Consider the following 12,453-nt stretch of genomic DNA (forward strand, 5'->3'; position numbering starts at 1 on the left):
GATTCCTTGAGTATTAATGCATTTAATGAGCTTTGACATGCAGATATGAAAGGTATTCCATACCAGTGCCTCAGCATGTCAGGCATCTTGCAGAAGCAATCCTTTGCTTAAATGTGAACCCATCCTCTACATGTTAAACCTGATGAAACATTTCATTTTCAAACGAGTGCTTTGAAATCACAGACTTTCTTAGGCGCAGTTGCTTTGTAAGGAATTGTAAGATAGCAGTTCAGTGATATTGTCATTGAAGTGTTTATTGGCTAAGTTATTGTGACATCTCCATCTTATGGCACATTATTAAACAAGCAAGATTGTGGAATCCCCTAAAACTTTCTTTAAAAAAGAAACAGTTCTTAAGTCAGACCAGAGTCCTCCCTCTAAACAGAGGAACAAAGGTGTCTCTGTAAGTGAGCATGCTTCTCGAACCTCGTTGGTGTCTTGGAGTAGATTTCTAAAGAGTCAGAAGACTTCATTGTGGAGCAGTACAAGCGCCTGCGCCAGAGAGATGGCTCTGGGGTTACCAAGTCTTCCTGGAGGATTACAGTGCGGCAGCTGGAGAGCATGATCCGGCTCTCTGAAGCCATGGCCCGCATGCACTGCTGTGATGAGGTCAGTGTCTGTTTCACGTCGTGTTCTTGGGTGAGGTGGGACAAGGGGGGAGTTTGGGAGGGATGGAGGGCAAGAGATAACTTTATTGGTAGAAAGATAGTGGTCCTTTACCTTTGTGTGGGAAGTACCAGTGTGAGCAGAAATATGGAGGTGACAGCTATTTCCTAGCTTAACTGCCTCACATTTCTTTAATGTTTCCCTGTAGGGAGTTTGTTACCAAGCACTTATGAGGATATACCGTATCAGAGCACTTTATAGTGGGGGAGATAAAGTGGACAGGGCATAGTACTCTGTAAGTTGCAGAAAAGGTCCTGACCAGAATTGGGAGTGGGGGTTTCCACACCCAGGAGTTGTCTATGCCAGTGAATTCACGGGTCCAGTCCCTACCTACCAGTCAGTCAGTAAACATTTATGAAGTACCTGCAGTGTGCTAGGCACTGCCAAGAGCTGGAGACCCAAAGAAAGAGGCAAAAGAGAGTCTTTGCTCTCAGGCAGCCCCGTCTGCTGGAGAAGGGGGAGAACAGCATGCAAAACCCAGTACAGACAGGCTCTACACAAGAGAAATGGGAGATAATCAGAGGAAGGTACTGGAATTACAGGGGAGTGGGATAGACTTCTGGTAGAAGATGGGATGTTAGTTGGGATTTGAAGGAAGTAAAGAGGGAGAGAATTCCAGGCATGCAGGAATGCCAGTAAAGAGTGTCTTGTTTGGGGAACAGCCAGAGGCTGGTGTCACTGGATCTCAGTGTAAATTCAGGGCGGGGGGAATGGTGTAAGGTATGAGGAGATGGACAAGTTGTAGGAGGGGCAGGTTATGAAGGGCTTTGAATACCAAACAGTTCATTTTTGATCCTGGAGGCAATAGGGAGCCACTGTATTTTATTATGTGGTGACGTGGTCAGACGTGATCTTTTTAGAAAGATCATTTTGACTTTGGGGTAGAGGATGAGCTGGAGTGGGAAGAAAATTGAGGCTGGGAATCCAACTAGTAGGCTATTCTAATAGTCCCAATATTCTAATAGTCCCAATGTGAGGCGATATGGTCATTTAGGGTGGCAATGTTATCAGAGGAGAGAAGGTTCATATACGAGATGTTACAAGGTAAAAATCAACAAGCTGTGGCAGCAGATTAGATTAGGGGTGAGGTAAGGGTAAGAAATGGTGAGGGACAAGATTAACGTCTAGGTTAGGTGCCTAGAAGACTGGGAGGATGGTAGCAGCTTTGGCAGTAGTAGGGAGAGGGAAAGAATGGATACCGATTGGCAACATGCTGAGTTTAAGATACCTATGGGATATCCAAGTTGAGGTGTCCAAGAAGCAGTTGGAGATGAAAGGCTGGAGGTCAGCAGAGAGGTTAGAGCTAGATAAGTAGATTTGAGAATCATCAGTATAGTGTAGAAGCAATAATTGAATTCATGGAGCTGATGACATCTCCAAGTGAAATAATATAGAGGGAGGAAAAAAGAGGGCCCATTCATAAGGCAAGGTAATGAGTACTAGACTTGGGCTTACTCTTATGATCCTCCTCATCTCTTTGGACACCCTCTGGTATCCTAGCAAGCTTGCGCTCCGTCCTCGGCATGTTCTAGCCAATTATCCATGTATGTTATGTGTAACATGTGTGGAAACATGGTACTAAATTTAACTGTATCGGGACAGAAAAGGGATAGTGCTCTGTTTTTAATTAGCAATGGTTTCTCAATGCCAAGTTCCTTAAAGTTAGGATTGGTGGAGAAAAGCTATTCTGTTCTCTCTAAGAGAATGATGTGAAAATTTGCCTGGTTAATTTTTTAGAGCAAGATAATCTAAACAAAGTGCTGTAAACCTTTCAGGTGCCATATAGATGTCATCAATATTGCTGTCATTATCAACTAGTTGATAATCAGAGGGGAAGGATTAGAAAATGAACTACCTTCCATTCATATGGGGCTTTTTTTTCTTTTTAGTATGCTTATTGCAGGGAAGGAAAGGGCTTAGATGTTCACTTAATCCTTGTTAAATGTAACTGGAATGTTGGCATGTGTTAATTCTGCTTAGATAGACTGTGCTTGATAAATCAGCTTAAATGAACGTCGACTCTATTCTGTCCATCTTTAGGTACATCCTAAACACGTGAAGGAAGCATTCAGATTATTGAATAAATCTATCATTAGAGTAGAGACACCTGATATCAATCTGGGTCAAGAGGAAGAGCCCCTGATGGAGGTAGAAGAGGGCCAAGATGGCATCAGTGGTGAGTCTTGGCGCATCTGAGCTCATTTGGGTTAAGAGACCATGAAAGGTTCCTGAAAGTTTTCTAGAAAAACTTGTTGGGCAAAGGGTCATTTAAGAGGGCAAGGGAGGAATAATGTACAGGTTAATAACATATGAAACTTGTCTAGTCCTTTTAAAGTTTTTGTGGGTCGCTCATGGCCGTCCTTACAACTTAAATTTCAGTACTTCTTACAGCATCCTCTCCCCATACTAATAAATTCTGAAAGTTGAGTAACTGTATACGACCACGAAAATATTTACTAGTTTTGACTTTAAATTAGGTCATGCTGATGTCCCAGTTACCATCAATGGAATCAACGGCCACAGTGAAGATGTGAACCAGGACGTGGCTCCCAAAGCTTCCCTGAGGCTTGGCTTCTCTGAATACTGCCGCATCTCTAACCTCATTGTGCTGCACCTCAGGAAGATGGAGGAAGGTGAGAATCTAGGCTTGGTACACACGCTTTCAGGCATCTGCACAAATTGGGATGAAATAAATTGCTTCTGATTACCTAGTCTGTCATCTTAAAGCTTCAGACCTTGGAAAGAATGAACTTGTGGGAATATCCAATTTGCCCAAGAAACTTTTTTGGGGGGCAGGAGAACATAATCCATCCAGACAGGATCTTCACTGTTCACTTCGGCTGTGTTGTCAAACTGCAAACTTGGGGGTTTTTTTGTTATTACCGAGTTGGTATTTTTAACGAGACTTTGAAATGGCATTTGGGAGCTGGAAAAAAAAAACAAAACAAACCAGTTATTTGTTTTCTTTCTAAGCACTCATAACTCTTTATATAAAAAGTGTATGGAATCGTTGCTTCTAATAGTTGTTCCATCCAGTATATAAGAATTCACATTTTACAGGCCAAGAAGTTAAGACCAGGGAAATAGATGTGAACTATCCCAAGGCCATTTTGAGCTAGAAATAAAATGAATTCCTCATCTTAATCATCTTAAGGCATTTGGCCACTGGAGTGTTTAATTCAGTCTTAGGTCACAGTCCCTGCACACGCTGCTGTTTTAATGGTTTCCCTGCTTTGGAAGAGGCTCCAGAGACTGCCTAGTCTAAACTGTGCTGGGACAAGTTGTCTTGCTCTTCATTTCTCTGAGAGGTTAAAAAGAAGGAAATGGGAGTACAAGGTCTGAGATTTTTTTTTTAATTACTCATTAAAAATCAGTGTGGTTTTTGGTTCTTAAGATAACTTTTGAGACTGGTTTTTGGCATGCATCCCAAATGCTCATGCCCTGCCAACATGGGATCTGCTTTGTGGTCAAGGATGATGAGATACTCTGCCCCGAGCTGCTGACTTTAGGGGAGGAAGGGGACAGACCAGCTACCATTGGAGCAAGCATCTATATCTGTCCCTATCCCTTTCTTCTCATTTAGGAAGGAAATGAATACCCAAGAAGGAAGCTCATTGGTTCTTAATATAACTTGTTTTATAACATTTGCAAAATGATTTATGCTTCTTGTTCATATGACACGATCAGCTTCTGCCACTCGCCTCCTCCTTTGGCAAATAAGGAAACTGAGGCATGAAGAGGTTTTAAAAACAGGAAATGAGAGCCAAGATTAGATCTAACCACCAAGTCACAGTGACTGTATTCCCCAAATAAATTCCACTGGATAGTCTTCCTTGCCCTCCACCTCCGTTATGAAAAAGATACTGGTGAGGGGGCAGGTCAGCTAGTCAAGGAAGATATTAGATTTCCAACTATGTAGTGGGTGGTTCCTGCCCATTGTGGAATGCAGCCAGCTGATATTTAAGACAAGTGAGCTCAGCTCCCTGAAATGTCAGTTTAAAGTTTGTGGTCCTCTTTATCCTAGAGTTCAAAGACTGATGGATGATTTGGCTCATCTTTTTTTCAAGGGGCATATCTATAACTGGTTTTCAAAAGCAGTCCATGGACTTTTAGGTGTCCCTGAGACCTTTTCAAGGGGTACACAATATCGAAACTATTTTAATAATAATAATATTAAGACATTATTTGCCTTTTAAAATCTTTCTTCTAAGTACATACTTGTGTGATGCCAGATTTTCTTCATATACTTCAGCCAAAACAACAGAAGATTGAATGCAGAAACATATATGAGAATCCAGCTGTCTTGTAAGCCAGACATTAACAATATTTGCAAAAATATGTAAAAACAATGCTACTCTTCTCACTAAATTTTTGTTTTGGAAAATATAGTTAAACATGTTTAAATGGGTTAATTAGTTTTAGTGAATCAATAAGTGTGTAAAGGAGTACTGATATCAAAAAGTTTGAGACCTATTGATCCACAAAACCGTCCTCTCTAACTTACTTAATTGCACTTGGACACCTAGGTATTATCACTGGGGGCTTGGTGCTTAAGCTTCATGGAGTTCAATGAGCACATATTAGAATACTTTCTGTTTGAATCTGTGCAGTAGCATCTTGAGTCCTGGCTGTTCAGCCTGGCTACCTGGCATTAATATGTACTTGGTCACTGGATCAAGGGCTCTCTGCTTCTTAAAATCTTGCTTTAATGGACTCCTTTTTTTGAAACGTGTGTTCTTCTGAGTGGTTCTGCCTACCGCCCTAATCCTTGACATCCTACTCATCCCTTCAGCTAAGTTTGGTAAGCACTCCCTGCTCAGACTGCAGGGCATAGGAATATGACAGAAAAGCTTATGCATGTTAAAATCTAATAACTTTAAGCAGATCATTAAATGTAAACCTTATTTTATTAGATTTTTCTCCTTTTAGCCTAAAGTAAGTTCTCTAATACAAGTATTATGACTGGTTACTCCAGACTCCTGCCGGAGCAGTATAAACTTTATGAAAGCAACTCTGCCTTCTGACAGGTTGGCAATAATCTAAACTTCACAGTGTATCTTCTTGTGTACATAAACCCAAGGAATTGGCATTGCATTTTGATAGAAGAATAATTTTACCCTTTAAAAAAAATTTATTTTTTGTTGCAGAAGAAGATGAGTCAGCACTAAAGAAGAGCGAACTTGTTAATTGGTACTTGAAAGAAATAGAATCGGAAATAGACTCTGAAGAGGAACTTATAAATAAAAAGAGAATCATAGAAAAAGTCATTCATCGGCTCATACATTATGTATGTAAAGAAATTCATGTGCCCGTATCTTAATGGGGGAAGACTTTTAGCTTATTTTTTGTATGCTTAGAACTTCATTGGTAAATGTTTATCAATTTTGTATTAAACATTGGCAAGTTTCAACAAAGTGTCAGGTTCTGATGGATTCCACAGCGAGTTTGGGCTTAGAGAACCTGTTAGGTAAACCAAAGACCTTTATTTCCTCTGATGGAAGGAACACAGGTTTGCTTAAAGGTTAGTTTATGAAAGGTACATAATAATACTCTAGGATCTTTGTTATGGTGTTTATTGGTTGGGTTTATTAGCTTACTTGGTTATATGTAGATAATAAGGATAGATCTGATATCAGCATCAGGCCGCTTTGTAGTTTTTTGTTTTTGTTTTGTTTTGTTCTTGTATCTATTGGATATGGTTGCTGCTAGAAAGGAGGACAGAGTTGTGACAGCGAGACAGCAAACTGAAAATAAGAATTGAATAATAAATTGTGGTATATTAATTTGTCTTAAAGTAGGATATGTGTATGTATGTGTTGAGTTATCTTTTCACTAGTGAAGAATGAGTTTACCTTCCATAGTCAGTAAACATTTAAGTGCCTACTGTGTGCCACGTACAAATATACCGTATTTCACTGCATAATTGTGGCAGATTTTATGTCATTTTGGGGAGGGGCACGCAAAAAAAAGTGGGGTATACCCATTATGTGAAGTTTTTTTTAAAAATGTGCCTGTATTACTTAAAAATCACTTATTATTAAACTGTCTTGGTGCAAGATTAGGATACATAGAATACTCATGAATATACTGGGGAGTTGCAACTCTTACCATATCACATGACTTACTCATGGCAGCTTCACCCTCCGCCTGCTCCCTTTGAGCCTATAGCACTTCATTGGGTTGAATGACAATACCGTTAGTACTGCTGCGCTCTAAACAAACCACGTGTCAGCTTTCAGAAATATACTGACAATGTGCTGAGAATTCTAGGCTCATAGCTCTCAGTGCGTGGGAGATAAATGTGTATCCATATGCCACTGGTGAATACATTGCTGCTCTATTTACCTTTTAAGCGGCATGTTGAACAGAATTATACCATGCGATGATTTATGCAATAGAAGTTCATAAACCAAATTTTTGGACTGAAAAGGGGGGCGGGGTAAACCAAGGTTCGACAATTACGCAGTGGCATACAGTACAAATACAAAAAGAGAAAGGCAATCCCTGCCTTCAAGGAGCTTACAAACTGGTGTGGGAAGGTAAAAACACAAAAGGAAGGTGAAGGGAGACATGGAGAGAGCCTGGGACGGTCAGGTACCCAATGCAGGGATGTGGTGAAGTCAGTCAGATGTCCCAAAGTAGTAAAGCCAGGTGAGAAGTTAGCTTTCTCCTTAAATGGAGATTTGGAGTTCACTGCCTCATCCTCCAGGCAGAGGGTAGTGATGAGGCGGAGGACCAAGGCTGATGAGATCTTACATGATGCTGAGGTTATCTCAGTCATGAGCTTCCTGGAACATGGTGGAGAAGTCCCACAGTGAGACTGGTGAGGATGAGGAGCCATTCATATGCTGTTGCCTGTAGTCCTTTTTGATCATTGTGAGATCCTGATTAATTTTGGTGATGCAGCCTGTTGATCTTATTTGGCACTGCCACAGGCCAGCTGTGGATAGAGTGGCACAGTGGATAGAATATTGGACCTGTAGTTAGGAAGATCTGAGTTCAAGTCCTGACTCAGACACTTAATAGCCATGTGACCCCAGTCAAGTCATTTAATTTCTATCTGCATCAGTTTCTTTATCTGTGAAATAGAGATAACAACTACTTCCCAGAGTTGTTGTGATAATCAAATGAGATCATAGATATAAAGCACTTTGCAAACCTTAAAGTGCTATTTAAATGTTAACTCTTGCTTAGTGAATGGAGCACTGGCCCTGAAGGCAGGAGGACCTGAATTCAAATTTGGCCTCAGACCAAACACTTGACACTTACTAGCTGTGTGACCCTGGGCAAGTCACTTAACCTTAATTGCCTAAAAATGGGGAAAAAAAATAAATGTTAACTCTTATTGGTACTGTATTTTAAGCACATGTGCTGACTGGACATAGGAGACCCCAGTGCTAGCAGTATATGGGCCTGATCTTATTAAATGACTCACTGATAAGCAAAATGTAGTGGGGTAGATTTTTTTGCCCTCAGATTTCCCGGTGATTTTAATGTTGATTTGTGGGATTTTTTTTTTTTATTCTCTGGATGTTATTGTAGTATTTCCTAATTTCCTAATATCCTGATATCTTTAGACTTGGCTAAGAAATCCTCCTTGTTAGTGGAAATTTTAAACTGACTTTGGAAAGTGTGCTGTAGGCACTGCTATCAAAAGAAAACATGGGCATGAAGCCGTTTGCCATTAAATAATCCAGATGGCAAGTTTTTACTATTTTTTTTTTTTAGTTTATTAGCACAGGATGAAAATGATTCCGAGTGAAATATGATAAAAATGATACTAAAAACTAGATTAGACGTGTGTGATGTGAAAGAATTTACCTAGTCACTTATTAAAAAGTCATCAAGAGTAATATTGAAATAAATCTGATAGAATTTTGAATGTCAGGAGTCTATGTCATTTCGTGAAATCTAAAAATTAGGATGTTATGGTCCATCTGCTTTGAAATAAATCATGTGTTTAAAAGTTATCACCATATGGCTGTAGTGTGTTTATGGCTTACCGCTATGCCAGTGCTATTCATTAAGTGCCTGTTTATTAAGCTTGTGCATGTATGATACAAGCAAGTTTTTAGACACTGCCCCTATTTTTTGAGAGACTAATGAGTCAACTAGCATTTATTATGGTCCTACTATGTGTCAGGCACTGCGCTGAGTGCTGGAAATAGTAAGGCAAAAAAAAACCAGCCCCTGCTCTCTAAAAGCTCTGAGTCTAATGGGGACAAACCACTGTGTACAAACAGTGGATGTACAACAATTTTGTACAGGATAAATTGAAGGTAGTCTTGGAGGGAAGGCACTAAAATTAAGGAGGACTGGAAAAGACATCTTGTAGTATGTGAGACTTTAGCTGAGACCTGGACAAAGATAGGAAAGCTAGGAGGCGGAGATGAGGAGGGAGAGCATTGCAGGTATGGGGAGCAGCCAGGCAGGACAGGGAGCGGGAGAACAGCAAGGACAGTGTCACAGGATCACGGAGTTTGTAAGAAAATTGGAAAGGTAAGAAAGAGGGGGTCAGGTTATGAAAGCTTTAAAAAGCCAAACACAAGATTTTATATTTGATGCCGGAGGCAGTAGGGAGCCACTGCAGTCTCTTGGATTGGGAGGGGGGAGGGGCACACATGGTCAGATGTGTGCTTTGGGAAGACCAACTTGGGTGCTAAGTGGAGGAGAGAACCAAGGAAGGATGAACAGCCAGCAGACTGTAGGAGTCCGGTTGGGGGGTGGTACCAGTGCTGGAAGTGTCAGAGAAGGGGACATTTACAGGAGATACAATGAAGGTAGAAATGGTGGGCCTTGGAAACATTGAACATGGGGGAGTGAGAAAGAGAGGAGTCCAGGGTGACATTTGGGTACTTAGATAACTGGGGCAGGGGGGTCGTGGTATCCTCAACAGTAATAGGGAAGTTAGGAAGAGAGGAGTGTTTGAGGAAGAGAATAATGAGTTCAGTTCTGGGCATCTTGAGTTGAAGATGTCTATAGGGCATCTGGCTAGAGGTATTTCATCAGCAGTTGGAGACTGGGAGAAAGCTCAGGGCTTGACAAGCAGATCTGAAAGTCATCTGCATAGAGGTAACTGAAACCATGGGAACTGAGGGAGTCACCAAGAGAAGTATGTAGAGAAAAGCGGGCCCAGGACAGACCCTTGTGGACCTCTCCATTTAGTGACAATGGCATAGAGGAAGATCCAGCAAAGAATATTTAGAGTGATGGGAGGAGAACCCGGAGACAGCAATGTCACAAGAGAGAAGGGAGTAGCCAGGAGGTGGGTGATCGATGGTGTCAGAGACTGTAGGGGGATCCAGAAGGATGAAGAGTGAGAAAAGGCCATCAGATTTACTGATCAAAAGAGCATTGGTAACTTTGGAGAGAGCAGTTTTGGTTGAAGGATGAGGTGGGAAGCCAGCCTGTAAAGACATAAAAAGAGAGTAAGAGGAAAGGAAGGGGAGTGCTATTGTAGTCAGACTTCTCAAGGAGGTCAATTTAACCACAGAAGGGTTGGGGGGGGCAGTAACAGCTAGCAAGGATGGACACATAAAGTTGGGGGGGTTTGAAGATGAGGGAGAAATGGGCTTGTAGTTTGGCAGTAGGAAAGCAGCTAATAGAGGATGATGGGAAATTAGTGAGATGGTGAGAGGGCAGGGGGGTGGCAGACTGCTGGAGAAGATGGGAAGGCGTGGGATCATATACCGAGGGGTTTTCCTTCATGAGGACAAGGACTACTTCGTGTGAAACGGGGCTAGAGGAAGAGATAGTGCATCCGATAGAAAGCATCCGAGTGAAGTGGGATGAGGAAAGGGCAGATGAGCAGCTCTCTGGGAGTGGCCTCAGTTTTCAGTGAGGCAAAGTGAAAGGCGGGGTGGGAAGCTATGGAGGTTTGAGGAGCAATGAAAAGGTTGGGAAGAGCTGCTGTGGAGAGTGGAGAATCAGTGAAGGGGAAGGAGGATTGTATAAAAAGGTTGCCTTGCCTCAGTAAGGGCCTGTTTGAGGTTAGGTAATTTAAGTCTGCACAGTTTTGTTGTTTTCTCTACTTTTGTTCAGCAGCTCTTTTGCAGGGTGGAAGTAGTGGATGGTGGAGGTAATCCAAGGCTGAGACTTGTTAGGACAAGATCAGTGATAGGAAAAGGAGCAAGAGGCTCAAGAGAAGAGGACAGTGTAGAGTTGAGCTGGTTCGAGATGGGGAAGAGAGGAGAGTGTAGCCAGTGCAGAGGGGACAACTTGGGGAGAGCTAGGTAAAGCAGGTGTGGGGGTCCCAGCAGAACAAAGAACAGGATTTGGAGTTGCCAGGCAGAGAGAGCAATGAAATAGTAACAAATTTTGATCATATAAAGAATTTCATATGAAATAGCATAGCAAGATGGAGGGTATCCAACTCTTTGTGTATAGCTGTCGTGGGGTGGGGCAAGGAACTGGGGTTTTAGCTGGGACTTGAAGGAAACCAGGAGTCTGAGGAAGAGCATTCTGTGACTAGCGTAATAATATAGCTGAGATTTCTATAGCACTTACTAGGTGCCAGGCACTGTACTAAGCACTTTATAAGTATCTCATTTAATCCTCACAACAATTCTGGAAGTTGGGTGCTATTATTATCCCTATTTTATGTGGAAACAGAGAAACAGGTTAAGTGATTTGTCCAGGGTCATGCAGGTAGAAAATGTCTGAGGATAGATATAAACTCAGGTCTTACTGATTTCCAGCCTACTGTTCTGTCTACTTACCACTTAGATGCAACCACTAGTGTATACATTGTTAGGTAGTCCTTGGTTTGTATTTTTTGGCTTATTTTTTTTTGTTTTTAGACTGGGGGCTCAATGGGACAACAGAGGAAGTGATTGATGTAAAGATAAAGGAGCATCATTAAGAAATTTGAAATTTGAAAAAAAAAATAATAAAGCCTAAGTGGGGAGGATAGCTACAGACAAACAGGCCATGCCTGGTGTCAAAAGGTCTGAGAGGGTGTCATGGCATGAAAGCGGGGTGACATCTAAAAAAAGATTTTACACATAAGGCATTTCCTGCCATGAAGGGGTCAATGTCTTTCTGAAAAGGAACTGAGCAAGAGAATGGGTAGTGTTGAAATGCATTGGTTTCTTTTGAGGTGAGTAAGATGAAATGGCAGCTACTGATAAGGTGGCAGGTGCCAGGCTCTTGAAAAGGGGGATCACTGTATGCTAGGAATGTCTTACACAGCACTTCCATTTTCTGAAACTTGTCTGTATGTTTTTCAGGATCACGTTCTAATTGAACTCACTCAAGCTGGATTAAGAGGTTCTTCGGAAGGAAGTGAGAGTTTTGAGGCAGACCCCTACCTGGTCGTTAACCCCAACTACTTGCTTGAAGATTAAAGGGGATTTTAAGTGACTATTTAATGATGGAAAATTGGTGGAAAGTATAAATTAACAACAAGGCTAGTATTTGAATGATGGTAAATTCACAAATGCAATAGGAGGCTAAGTGGGAAGAGGCTAAAAGGCTAAATTTAGGCAAAGAGGCTAAAAATTTCAAAGGCAGAAAAAGAAACATATATATATTTCTATGTGTTTCTATCTCATATTCCTTGAATACACTTATGCTGACACAAGGTCTTGTCCAGTTCAGGCTGGGACCTAGCAACCATGTGGTCTCTGTAATCACAAGAAGGACTTTAAAACTACATCTGCTTTTGTTCATGAGGTGGAACATTGTATCTGTTTCATGAATTCTGTTCCTTTGTTTAAAAAAAAGCAACCTTTTCTGTTTGACACTGCTTTTAATTTTCAAAGGAAAAATAAAAAAATTTGTCCTAAA

General features: G+C 41.3%; 1 protein-coding gene across 1 annotated transcript in view; it reads left to right on the plus strand.

Moving 5' to 3' along the window:
* Positions 1-12,453, plus strand: part of MCM6 (minichromosome maintenance complex component 6) — a 37,494-nt gene extending 25,041 nt beyond the window's left edge. Inside the window, exons 13-17 of the mRNA XM_027835664.1 lie at positions 448-609; positions 2,707-2,842; positions 3,144-3,299; positions 5,814-5,953; positions 11,895-12,453. Of these exons, the coding sequence (XP_027691465.1) occupies positions 448-609; positions 2,707-2,842; positions 3,144-3,299; positions 5,814-5,953; positions 11,895-12,011 (711 nt within the window). The 3' untranslated portion in view covers positions 12,012-12,453. The remainder of the gene's footprint in view (positions 1-447; positions 610-2,706; positions 2,843-3,143; positions 3,300-5,813; positions 5,954-11,894) is intronic.

This window comes from Vombatus ursinus, unplaced genomic scaffold, assembly GCF_900497805.2.
Source record: "Vombatus ursinus unplaced genomic scaffold, bare-nosed wombat genome assembly UNPS02014816.1, whole genome shotgun sequence".
Classification (NCBI taxonomy): Eukaryota; Metazoa; Chordata; class Mammalia; order Diprotodontia; family Vombatidae; genus Vombatus; species Vombatus ursinus.